The following is a 13090-nucleotide window of genomic DNA, read 5'->3' as shown; positions in this document are numbered from 1 at the left end:
GACGTTGTGGTCTCGGCCTAAACAGCTGACACAGTAAGAATGGAAATCTCAGTGTGGTATTTGCTTTCCACAGGCGAAACAATTGTTAACTTTTTCTGACATCGGTTAGAGCAAGAAAAAAGGATCCCCATCGAGGTACTTGGCTTTAGAAGACTTCAACTTCAATTTCAGAAACAAAAACTCAGGTAGCGGCTGACCGGCACTCGTGCGAACTGCTTCTGCTTCGGGCTCCTCGGCAAGAAAGACTGATGTAATGGCGTCGGCTGCCTGTTTTTATACCACTGACTACCTGACGTTAGTCCTGGAGTGACAGCAACCGACGCAGAAATACCAAGCCCTTGGTATTTGGGCCAACTGAGGGCTACCCCTGGCAGGATAACCCAAGTGTGATGACTGCAACAGTGAAACACTAAGAACATCTACTCTAATGCTAACCTCCTGCTACTGAGGGACAACCTGGCAAAATTTCAAGCCCTCAAACTCGGAGAACACTGCTGCCTATGCAGAAATGTTCACAGAAACCCTACACAAGTATGGAAGTAGCTGCACCGTGGCAGCTGTAGCCACCAGGAAGAAGTACAGAACTAACTCAAAAAAACAAGCCACACTGGTGGAATAACAAAATCAATAGGCTGTATAACAGGAGGTAAAAAATTATGGCAAAAATTAGGAGGTGCAGCACCCAGCAGGATAAAAACACTCTCAAACTAAACAAACAACTCAGAGGACAAATAAAGTCTATCAAAGCCAAATTTGAGGTAAATTTCGACTCCTAGGCTAAGGACAACTACAAGGCATTTTTAGCTATGTCCAAAACCTCAAAGGCAATACACAATCGTGTGCAGAGCTCATTGTAAATGGAGACACCTATACTGAACCAGAAGATATAGCAAATTTACTGGCCAATAAATTCAGCTCCAACTTTACCCCTCCCCCCCAACCTTCCCTCAGGAAATATTTATTTTTATTTTATTTTACATTTGTTTTCCGGGCTAGTCTAGCTGGAGAATATTTCCATTTTCAGTAGAGGCCCGGGGAGAAAAGCTCCACAAAACATACTAGTAAGACATACTAGTAAAAAAGAAAAATGAAAAAAGACAACAATACAAAAACTACAGCAAACAAAGACATAAGAAATACCTAGTCAAATTACAAAAGAAAGACATTTCATGGACAACAGGATAAAAGTAATAGCATCTAATTTTGGGTAGCCTATTAGAGTGCAAGTAAATTTGAATGTTAATATAAATACATTACAATATTACTCCCCCCTGCTTTCACTAGGGAATAGGTCCTCAATGCTCTCTCCAAGACCAAGAACACTGCATCAACAGGCCGAGACAATATCCCAAGATGCCTTCTAAATCGCATGAAACATGACCTATCAGGTCCTCTGGATTTGCTATCTAACTGTAGCCTCCAAACAGGCTTTCTGCCTCTAACAGAGAACCAACAGTCCTCCCTCTGCAAAAAGGTGGGCCATCTACAGACCCTGGAGACTACAGACCTGTAAGTCTTACTAGTCGCTTATGCAAAGCCATGAAAGAATTATCATGGAAATGATCAGTAAAGATACAATAAACCTTCAGACACTGGACACAACACAGTTTAGCTTTGTCAAGGGCAGCTCATGCCTACTCAACCTGGTGAACTTCGTTCAGAAGGTCACCAAAGCAATGGAGGAGGACAAAATGGTTCAGATTTCCTATCATGATCTGGCCAAGGCACCGAATACAACACCCCACTCGGGCATTGTTGACAAACTCAAGAGGTCAGGTACAAACCGGTATCTCACCCAATGGATAGCCAAATGGCTCACAGACAGGACCTAGGAAGTTAGAATTAGGGAATCCACCTCTACAAAGATGTCAATCACAAGTGTAGTCCCTCAGGGATCAGTCCATGGACCGCTCCTTTTCAGCATCTACTTCTCTGAAGTCAAGGACAATGTCAATGGTCTCTAGCTGACTAAATTTGCAAATGATTTCAAATTAGGAGCCGTCATTGAATCTCACACTGACAAGTGTTCTCCAGGAAGGGCTGACACAGACAAACAACTGGTGTCAAAGCCATGGACTAAAACAAAATGCCAAGAAATGTATAATAGTATCCTTCAGGAAGTCATCCACCCCTGGTAACTATCATACTGACAACACACCCATTAGAGTTGATTCAGTAGTCATTAGGGACACACACAAAGACCGTAATCTAGCCTTTGACCATCAAGTGTCTACAGTAGTGAGGAAGTCATTCTATGTTGTGCAACTTATAAACAAAGGTATAGCATCTAAGTACAGGGAAGTCATTGTTCCACTGTATTTGGCATTCATCAGACCGACCATTCACTACGCCACCTTTGGTATGAACGCAACCAGAAACCAGAGCACTGCCAGCAACCACTCAGGAAAGTTGAATATTGTGAATGCTATTGTCGTTGCCTGGATGATATATTTTTTTATGGTGTGGGTCTACTGACCAGTTGGAAGGCTTTGTAAGGAATTTAGAATCATCTACACAATTTCTTAGATTCTCACTCCACACTGATTGTAAGAGCATACACTTCTTGGATGTGGAGTTAACCAAGACAGAAAATGGCAATTTAGCCACTACAGTGTAAAGGAAACTTGCACAGAAAAAGGGTATCCTGAAAAGTCAATTCATTTGCATTTCCAGGTTAACATCGGATGACATTTAGTGTAAAAGACAATTTGAGACCTTGTAGGGTATATGTTCCTGGAACGTGAATACCCTGTTGCAATTACTGACAGTGTCACGAATGATGTTTGGATTTGTAGAACAGATAAACATGCACCTGTAGTGCTTAAAGGGTTAGAAAGAGATCATGATGGAGGGACACATACTGACTGATCCAATAATTTGCACAACTATTTTGCCATACATTATTCTATGGACGCTACAGATCTAAGGAATATTATTTTTAAGAACTGGTTCCTCCTGCGTGATATGAAAGCCTTTAGAGAAGTTTTACCAACTGCCAATGTGTTTACAAGAACAGACCTAATATAAAGAACATCTTGGACAGGGGTGCTAACAATAATTACAGTGGTGGGGACCACAGAACCAATAAGTGTGGTCATATAAGTGTGGTCATTGTAAGTAGTGCTGTTATATGGAGGAGGACTATAAATGACTACTATGGGACAAAACAGGAACTGGCATAAAGCCGGTAGATATTACTGTTACAGTTCCAAAGTGGTCAACCTTCTAAAATGTATTTCATGTACTGCTTTTTACATTGATAAGACAAACAACTCTCTAAATACATGGGTATATCAGCACCTCTATAGTTTTAGTAAAAATGACAGTAAAAGTGCACTGGCAAGGCACATCACGGAATGTGAACACTTTGTGAAATTCAGCAAAACGACCACCCTGATGACAAAACCGCGCACTGGATACTAAAACGTAAAATATATAGAGGAAACACCAGGCTCAGTATCACAGCAATGGACACAGTCAATGTCAATGAACTCAAAATTAATTAAAAAAAAAACTGCTAAAACAACTTTATTTCAAATGGTAAGCACTTTCTCAATCATCTAAGATCACTTCCTTGGACCATATTTCAAAAAGCACTCTACAATATATTTAAATACTTAAGAACAATTAAGAAGAACCAATCAGCTACTAGTGGCTATTAAACCCTAAAGTATGAAGACTTAAAGTTATACAACTAAATTATTACATACATATAAATAAAAACAATACAAAAAAAGCCTTCCACGTGATTATTTCTTAAGTCTTCTGTCCTTTAATACAGGTTTAAGTGAAATATAATCATTTAAACCATTCCCATCTGGATTCTTTCTGTTCAGTTTTATTCACAAAGTCACTTTTCCTAAATCCCTCTTTGGCTTCATCTATAGTCATAAACTTAAACCAGTGACTACCGCCCTTTAAATAGATATGTTTAGCAATATCACTATATCGTAACCCTTTTCGGGCACAATAATACTGATCTCTTATACATTCCGCAAGGCAGCTGTTGGTTTTTCCTATATAATACGCTGAACATATCACACAATGGGCTAAGTATACCAAGTTTCTTGACTCACAAGTAGCCTCCACTTTAAACTTGAAACATGTACTTGTTACTGCATGAATGAAGTTATTACTACTATATACTTACAAAAGGCACAACTATTACACTGAAAAGTGCCATATTCAGTCGAAAGGGATACATCTACAAACCTACTTAATGGATAACAGAGTCTGTCAGAGTGATTTTTTGTTTTCATATATAAACCTTGGCACAGTCCCTACCAGGTTAGCTAAAAGCACATCAGTTCTAAGATGTGCCAGTTCTTCCTAAAGATCTCTCTAACACAGGTACTATCACTCATATATATCATACAAAAATTAACAGATCCATTTCCATAAGAATTAGTCTTTTCTGTTTTAGACAAAAGTGTAGAAATATACGGCTTTCCTCGCCTCTTTCTATGTGCCCTGGCATTATTACAAGCATCAGTAATTGCATTTTTCAACCACCAATTTTTGCAATTTTATCATCTCATGTGAATATCTGTTTAAAGCTTCTTCCATTTTATCCAGCCTTTTGTTATTGGAGTTCATATACTCCATCAATGGTTTGTTTTAATCGGCTCTGAGTACATTTGAGTTATTTTTTCCTCTAAGTTACTGGAAGTCATGTCTTGCACTTGTTGCTTGCACTGCTTTTTGCTGGATAACTGCAGAATTCTTTGCAGTCAGTCTTTTTTACTCAACTTTTGTGGTTAATTTTCTTTCCTTCCTCTGAATTTCTTTTTTGCTGGCATCCAGGCAGTGCACTTACAGTCAGTTACTGAAATTTATCCAAAAAAATGAGTTCACTGACTCTCTTCTGAGTTTTTGTTTTCATACTAGGAGAGCTGAAATTAAGATGTTACTCAATGTGCAGCCATCCTGGAAGTCCTCTAGCTGACAGCTTCTTGTCCACTTTCATTGAATGCTTAGACATATGTGTGCTTTCTGAAAATAACTCCCTCAGTCAAAGCCTAGTGTAAGAAATGTTTTCATCTACTCAGATTACATAAAATTCATTCTAGGGACTTTTTATTAAAGGAAATAGAATGTTCACACTTAAGATATGATGAGATTTGCCAAAGAAGAACAGACACTTAAATATACAGTAGCTCTGTGAACCACAAGGATGCTGGTTGTTGACTTTTCCAAAAGATGTCACTGGCTCCAGAAATATCTCAAAATCACAGTAAAAAAAAATCTCAAAAGACAGCAGTAATTATATAATTAACTGCACAAAATTGAAAGGGAATGCTAAACTAGGTACTTACACAAATCTGGAAATCAATTGGCTGATACCAACATACTAACTTCTGACTGCTCGTATAGTCAAGAAAATGAAAACGGTGTGGACACCTTCCTCCTTTATCCATATATCCTACTCCTGTCCATCGAGCAGAGAAGAGAGACTCTGCAGAGGACATTCCAAAGTTCTAGAATTCAAGACAAACGGGCAGATGTCCACTTGAGGTATAATTCCCAAAAGCTATATATGACATTGCAGCAGTAATCCTTATGATGAACTTATGTCCATGCTGTCATTACAAAACAACATATTTTATATTTACACAAACTTGTTACATGCCAGATGTATCATAACAAACAAAAGCAGCTGCTCTCTGCATATTTTAGGGCATGACAATCTTACAGATCCAGTCAACCATTTTCTGACAAACTTATCTAGTACCTAAATCTCTGCATTAAGACTGGAAGGATGCTTGCTCCTCTCATGCCAGCTAGCAAGGTATGCCCATGAACAGGTCAGTAATTATGAAGAGGAAATAATTATTTAACATCAGGCAAAATAAACAGACTTACTTCTCATTCATTTCAAGGCACCACGTTTCCAGCTCCATTGAATCTCCCTACAAAATGTAAAAAGAAAAAAAGAAAGAGACTGAACACACCAATAATGTAAAACATGGACAGTAACAGCAATTACAAAATATACAAGCTTATTTTATGCACCTAGTGCACATCATTCTGTCAAAAGAAATTATTTCAGCTTTTCATAAAATTAATCTGTTAACTTTGCTTTATATGTGCCATTCCAAAGCCTTTAACAAAATATTCAACATTAGTTGATTTGATAAAAGTAAACTAAATTACTTTTGTCCTTTGTCTTGTGTAACATGTATGCATGTCCATACCCATACAGATATGAAATTGCTCCTTTCCATTAACACACCTCTAATTTGCAAAGCTTTATGGTATCACTTCTGCTGCCTAAACATAAAACTTGGCTGTCACCACTCCTGTGAATATCAGCTCTGTTTCATGTGGCTTTTGTAATTCATAAGCTTCTGAATCAAGAACTAATGCTACGCAAGGCAAATAAATACAGCTTACAAGTTCTGTGACATATGGTATGAGACAAGATAAGAAGAAAGCGGGAAAGCAAGAAAGAAGAAAAGACATCAACTTACAGGTGGTTACAGAGTAAGCGGAAGGCAAGCAGAGACCTATAAGCTATAACAGCCATGTGAAAAGTAAGTGGGAAGGAAAGTAGTGTATAAAGTAGCACTTCGCTATAACTGTAGATGTTTAAACTCTTCACTGCTGCAGTAACGTACGGGGGTGTATCCTGCCAAGGCTGCAGCAACTAGCCTGCTTCTAAAAGCTTTCATGCCATTCCCACATCAACACTCTGGCCGCTTATAGACTAAGCTCTTTTTGGCTGGAGCTACATTAACAGCCAAAGTGATTAAAAATCTTCAGAACTTTCTTGCCCCTAACCACAAATGGGGAACTCACACTGAGCTAAGCAAAGAAACAAACAAATCTAACTTCTATCCCATTAGAACTACAAGCAAGAGTGGCGGGTGGGTGCGGCTACTGCAGCAGTAAAGAATTTGAATATCTACTGTTATGGGCAAGTGCAACTCACACAACTGTATTATGTTCATCATTCTCATTGCTGCAGTAGCCTATGGCTAGACTGCAACAGTTTAGCCAACATGGGAAGAAGGACAACAGTCTAGAAACCCCTGGAGAAGGGTCCTAGCCAAGCCAACTCTGTAGCTGGAAAATAACTCCAGTTTGCAGTGCTTTTTAAATGTATGGATAGAGGATCAAGTTGCTTCCTCTAGAATGTGTCTGGAGTCCACCCTCTTTATGGTTTGCCATCATAGAAGCTAAGGCAGTAGTGGAATGTGCCTTAACACTGCCTGGAATAGATTTGCCATGGTGAGAGAAATAAAACACAACAGCACAAGACAGCCACCTGGAAATAGTCCGTTTAGCCATAGGTTGAACTTTCTTAGTTCCAAAGTAGGAAATAAATAGCTGGTTAGCTTTCCTGTAAGACTTAGTTCTGTCAAAATAGCACATGAGCTGCCTACTCACACCCACTATGTGTAGTCTTTCCTCCCTTGCTTTTAGAATCTGGACAAAAAAACAAGATTTCTTGGTATCATGCAATGTAAACTGAAATGACCTTCAGCATGAAAGAAGGGTTTTGTGTGGACAGTGACAAGTCTTCTGAAAAACATGTAGGGTTTTCCCAGCATGACAACTTGCAACTTACACACTGCTCTTGCAGATGTCAGAGAAATAAGAACATTTTTTAAGTGATGAATATTATGCCAGCCAGACAAACAGGTTCAAATGGTGGTAGTCAGTTTTCCAGCACAAAAATGAGATCCCAATGAGGAGGAACCTGTGTATGAGGAGGTCTCAGATGAAAACTCCTTTTAGGAACCATTTCACAATAAACAAACATAGAAGAAAAAGGACGATCTGTGAGCATACATAATGAAATGGCCACAGGATGAACCTTTACCAAGGAATAAGAAAGACCAGAGGATAGCATCTCATATTATTTGAGCACCAGGAGTACAAAATCTCTGATGGGTTTCTGGTCATTGGCTAGGCACCAACAAGAAAACTCTGCCACTTGCCAACACATCATTTTTTAATAGCTTATTTGCCTTCTTCAGTACCTGATGCACGTTTTCATGACAGAGGCTCCTAGAAGTTATCAGCACTGAACCATCCAGGCAGTCGAATAAAATTACTTGATGCCTGGGTTATCAAACTCCCCTTACCTTGCGTGAATAGATTGAATCTGTGAGGAAGCATGTGGAAATTGTGCCCTGCCAATTTCATAAGAAGGGAGAACTAATTTTGCCTAGGCTAAAAGGAAGTTACTAAAATGATTTTTGGAGAGTATTTCTGTATCTTCAGAATTACCTTGAAAATCACTGGAAAGGGTATAAATGCATACAGGAACAAGCCCGACCAGGGGAATGAAACAGATTTGGGTCTCCAGGCCTGCTTACAAGGAGTCCTGGAACAGAATCTATTTAGCTATCTGTTTTGAAAGGAGGTGACCAGATCTACCGGAGATGTTCCCCACATCAGAATAAATTCATTTCCTGGAAGAACTCTTCACGGAGTTTTTATTCACGAGGGTATGCCCAGACCCTTCTTAGCTTGCCTGTCACTATGTTTTGCTCTGCCAGAATACAGGAGTGCTGAAGAGCTAACCCCCAAGCTATCACTTCCAGCTGGCATAGAGGGTACAACCCGGTAACTGTCTTGTTTATGCAAAACATCACCGTGGTGTTTTCTGTAATGATCCAGATAGGACTTGGATCCCAAAGATGATGTAGAGACTTTATGGTATGCATCACAGCCAGAATGTCTTTGATACTGATGTGCTTTGGTCTGTCTGAACTGTCCCACAGTCCTTGAGGTTTAGTCCCCCAAAACTGCTCCCCGAGTAAAAGCTGAGGAATCAGTTAATACAGACTTAAGCATCAAATAAAGTTTTTGGTAAGCTAAGTTGACCTTTTGTACTCAGTCTGGCTACAGCTTTTTTTTTTTTTTTTGGTTCTGTTATTGCAGAAAATGTTGTGGTGGGTGGAGAGAAAAACTGAGATCTGGATTGTGAGCCACCTGATCCCACCACCAAATGTAGTTAAAACTTTATAACACACAACAAGGGAATTTGAAAATCCAGGGGTTGAGAATGTTGGGTCCACATGTTTTTGGGGTACCCCTGAATCTTTTTCATATGTAACCTGGCAAAGGGAATAATGAGAATCATAGAAGCTATGATGCCTAATATCGAAAGAAATTCTCTGGCCATAGCTTGAGCCTGGCAAGAAAAGTTCAAGAAGACTTGCACATAATATTCCACCTCTTCATGACACAGAAAAACATTTTGCCTTTTGTATCGGTGTCTATCCGTCAACCTATAAACACAATTCTGTGTGACAAAGTGAGTAAAGACTTCTGTATATTTGTCTGGAACCCCAGATGGTTTATGAGAGAAGATATTTTTGTTAAGGATTGCTGACAACAGGGAAAAAACTCTGTATAACTACACAAGTTGTCTAAATACGGAAAACAGAAAAATGACATACTTAGCATAATGACAGCTCCGTGTTGTCACATTTTTGTCCAATTCAAAGTTTGGGTTATAGGATGAAATCAGATCAGACCTCGGCACCGTCTTCCAGAGCTTTAGATCCAAGACTTTGACTCCTCCTCTACCCACAATTCCCTACTTCTACCTAAATTACCTCAGAGATCAAATTTGCTGAGAGAGAGAAAAAAAAACAAGAAATATAAAAACTCCTACAGAATAAAATCAACAGCTTACTAAGTACGCCCATCTGAGAAAATGTCATCTAATGCAGACAGGGTCTTAATCAAGGCCTATCTGAGCAGCAGAAGTTTAGATGGCAACTTGGAAGGGGAAAGGAGGAACGGATGTTGAACTGGATGAAAATTAAACAGCATAGCTCTATTGTTACATACTTACATATAACTTTTGTATCTGATGCTATTTTTGTCCGATTCAATGCTTGTGACAGATTCCCAAGTTGCCTAAGAGGAAGTGGGTGGTATCAAGGAAAGACATTTCTGGGACTGGTAGAACCAAAGGATGTGAGCTCTAGACTGCACATCCAGTTTGTAATTAGATATAAATGTATGAACCACTGACAAACGTAATGCTGCACTAATGTCATTAACGGGAACAGTTTTCATGAATGCTGCAGAGGTAGCAACTGCTGTAGTGGAGTGAGCTTTTGGTTTTAAGTACAGATCCAAACCTCAAAAGTTACATATAGGGGAAATACAATCTGAGCGCCACTTAAAAATTGCAACTTTTGACAGACGATTTCCAAATTTTGCTTAGGAAAAGGAGACAAACAGTTGATCTGGCTTTTTAATACCTTTGGTATGGTTTAAGTAAATCTGATTTGTCTGTGAACCTCTAAGTTTTGAAACATATGTTTGTCTGTTACAGAAATTGAGAAAAAAGACTGGCAAATCAATACAGTGATTCACATTTGCTTCAGATGACACCTTTGGGTGAAAGGTAGGATTTGTTATCAATGACACACCGTCTTTGTGGAAAATGAGAAAAATTCATTTAGTGGATGTAATTAGGAAAACAATTTTCCAAGAAAGGTACTTGAGGTCAGTTGATGCTGCTGGCTCAAAGATGTTCTGAGCCAATGAATGAAGTAAGATTGTGACATCCCATGGTGGGGATTGGGTCCCAAACTGGAGGCCTCAGCAAAAAAAGCTCCTTTGAGGAAAGCTTTAGATATTCTAAGAGAAGCAATGGAAGTGTCATTATGGCCTATGAGAAAATCTGAAGTGGCAGCCATTTGAACTTTGATGGTAGAAATACTAGATGTTGGTGAACAAGTTCTAAAAGAAGGTCCAATATTGATGAGACAAGGGTAGAAAAGGGATACTGTCCTTTTGATAAGACCCAAATAGAAAACATTCTCCACTTACATGTACATGTCTTTTTGGTTTATTGCTTTTGTGAAGAAGAAATTATGTGAACTGTGGGAGAAGACAGCCTGGTACCTTTGGTTATTGTTAAAATTGGATCAACCATGTGGTTAAATTTAGGGCTTGTGGATTCTGTACAGGCACCCCCAGATGGGTGACTCACAGGATCGGGAGTGGGATCCAGAACCACAGCATGTGTAGCAAATGAGGCCTAAACCAAATCTGCCAAGGCCAAACCGGGGGAATGAGGACCACCTTGGTCTTGCACCTCGTGGATTTCTGCATGAAATTTGTCAAGAGAGATATTGGTGGGAATGCAGAGAGCAGACCCAGGGCCCAAGTCTGCTGTCATCCCTCCACAGATAAAACCACTGAGAGATGCTCTAGACCAAAGTAACCGCTGTACCGGTTTGTTCAGGTAAGAAGCAAAAAGGTCACAGCAAAGTTAGCCACAGCGGCTGAAAAGCTCCATTGCCACTGTTTGACAGACCACTCCTGAGGCAATAGGACTGACCTGTTCAATCTGTCCATTAGTACATTTGACGTCCAAGAAATACGCGTTGCTACCAGAAAATGATGGGAAGACATTACCCACTGCCAGACTCACATGGACTCCTGTCAAAGAAGATATGACCTTGTTCCCCCCTTGTTTGCTGGTGTATGATACCACTGACACTTTTCATTTGGATGGATATCACTCCCTTGAGAAAATGATCCCACCCCTGAAGTCTGGGAAGCATTCATAATTAACAAAAAACGAACCAAATAACCAGTCCACCAGTACAATAATTCAAAGTTCTTCCCAAAAGGTTTAATAGACAACAAAACACAGCAGGAACCAACACTGACCTAGGTTTCGTCATAAGACTTCCACAGAGTGTTGGTAGTCACACAATATATACTGATCGTTGTACAAATTAATTAATTACAGCAAATTGTTACTCTAATTAATTATAACACAGCATAATTGTAACTCCTGATTCTCTCACTTGTACACTCAGCTTAAAAAGTACAGTACTATATTTCAATTTACACTTGTACTTTTATACACATGTGTATTAGTGAAATATATTAAAAAAGAAATGTGTTATTGACAAAATGTATATTGTATAAAAAATATATGAATATGATATTAAAAAACAAAACACCTAAATTGTTATATTAAAAATCCATGTAGCTACTCTACAGTTATTAAACCACAATTCAGAACTTTAATAGATACTAACAATGATGTTAATACTATAAAAAATCATGATTATTTCATTCAACTAACCAATAATAAAAGTCAATGTAAAACTTAGTTTGTTGTACCGGATAACCATTAAATGTAATTATTTCCCCAGTATGTTCTGAAGCCTGAGATATGGTTTAATAGTTATAAATTCATTTAACCCTGGGGTAAAATGTGCATTCAATATCATCTGCCATTTAATTTCACAAACATCTAAATGGTACTCAGTTAACCTACCCTGCGGATCCTGAACTAACTGTTCTAGTACACAAAAGGAAAATCTGTGGTCATTATGTTCAATTGTGTGGCGGGCTAAGGCATTAGTGGGTTTTTGATGTTGAATGTCCAAGACATGTTCTTTAATTCTTTCTCTAAATTTCCTACATGTCTTTCCCACATAAAATGCCATGCATTTATCACACTTAGCTAGATAAACCACATTGGTTGAATGACAATTAAACTTGCCCCTAGTCCTGATACTTGTACTATTAACTGTAAGTTTACATCCTGTTTTCATAACATAGGGACATGTACTACATCTACCACACTTGTTAGTTCCTCTGTTACTATTAACATAAGCATCCGTGTGCATTACCTCTCTCAAAATTTGTTTCAATGCTCTGTCCCTACGATAAATAAACTTAGGTTTGTATGGAGTATAACCTTGAAACTCTTTTAACTTGCTAAATGTTTTCCAGTGTTTTTCAACAATGTACTTAATGGTGTTGTATCTGCATTAAAGGTAATAACATATAAAATATGTTCATCCCTAAGTCATGATTTAAATGATTGTTGACATTATTAATACAGGTATGAACTTTTCAATATGGACTGCATCTGTCCATTTCTTCTTTTTGTATATATTTTGCTCCTAAATATTCTTCACAAAAGCCTAGGGATAACCCCTATTGAAAAATAATTCCATCATGAATTAATTCTAACTCATCACTGACCTGATAAATTGTCCTTGACAATTGATCTTTTCTGATGCCGGTGCCAGCTGTCATAATGCAAATAGGAGTTTGAAAATGTTGATTTTCTATAAATTTTGATGAT

The 13090-nt window shown here is 38.5% G+C and overlaps 1 protein-coding gene across 2 annotated transcripts in view; it reads right to left on the bottom strand.

Annotated features, from left to right (window-relative positions):
* The window catches only part of ATG13 (autophagy related 13), a 1186869-nt gene that overhangs the window by 1010451 nt on the left and 163328 nt on the right, over positions 1-13090 (bottom strand). For both annotated transcript variants that reach the window (XM_044082606.1, XM_044082607.1), the window contains exon 6: positions 5863-5909. In XM_044082606.1, the coding sequence (XP_043938541.1) occupies positions 5863-5909 (47 nt within the window). The remainder of the gene's footprint in view (positions 1-5862; positions 5910-13090) is intronic.

Source organism: Protopterus annectens, chromosome 9.part0, assembly GCF_019279795.1.
Source record: "Protopterus annectens isolate FY-2018-M chromosome 9.part0, PAN1.0, whole genome shotgun sequence".
NCBI lineage: Eukaryota > Metazoa > Chordata > Ceratodontiformes > Protopteridae > Protopterus > Protopterus annectens.
Note: the sequence above shows the minus strand (reverse complement) of the source record. Positions and strands in the feature narration are given on the sequence as shown.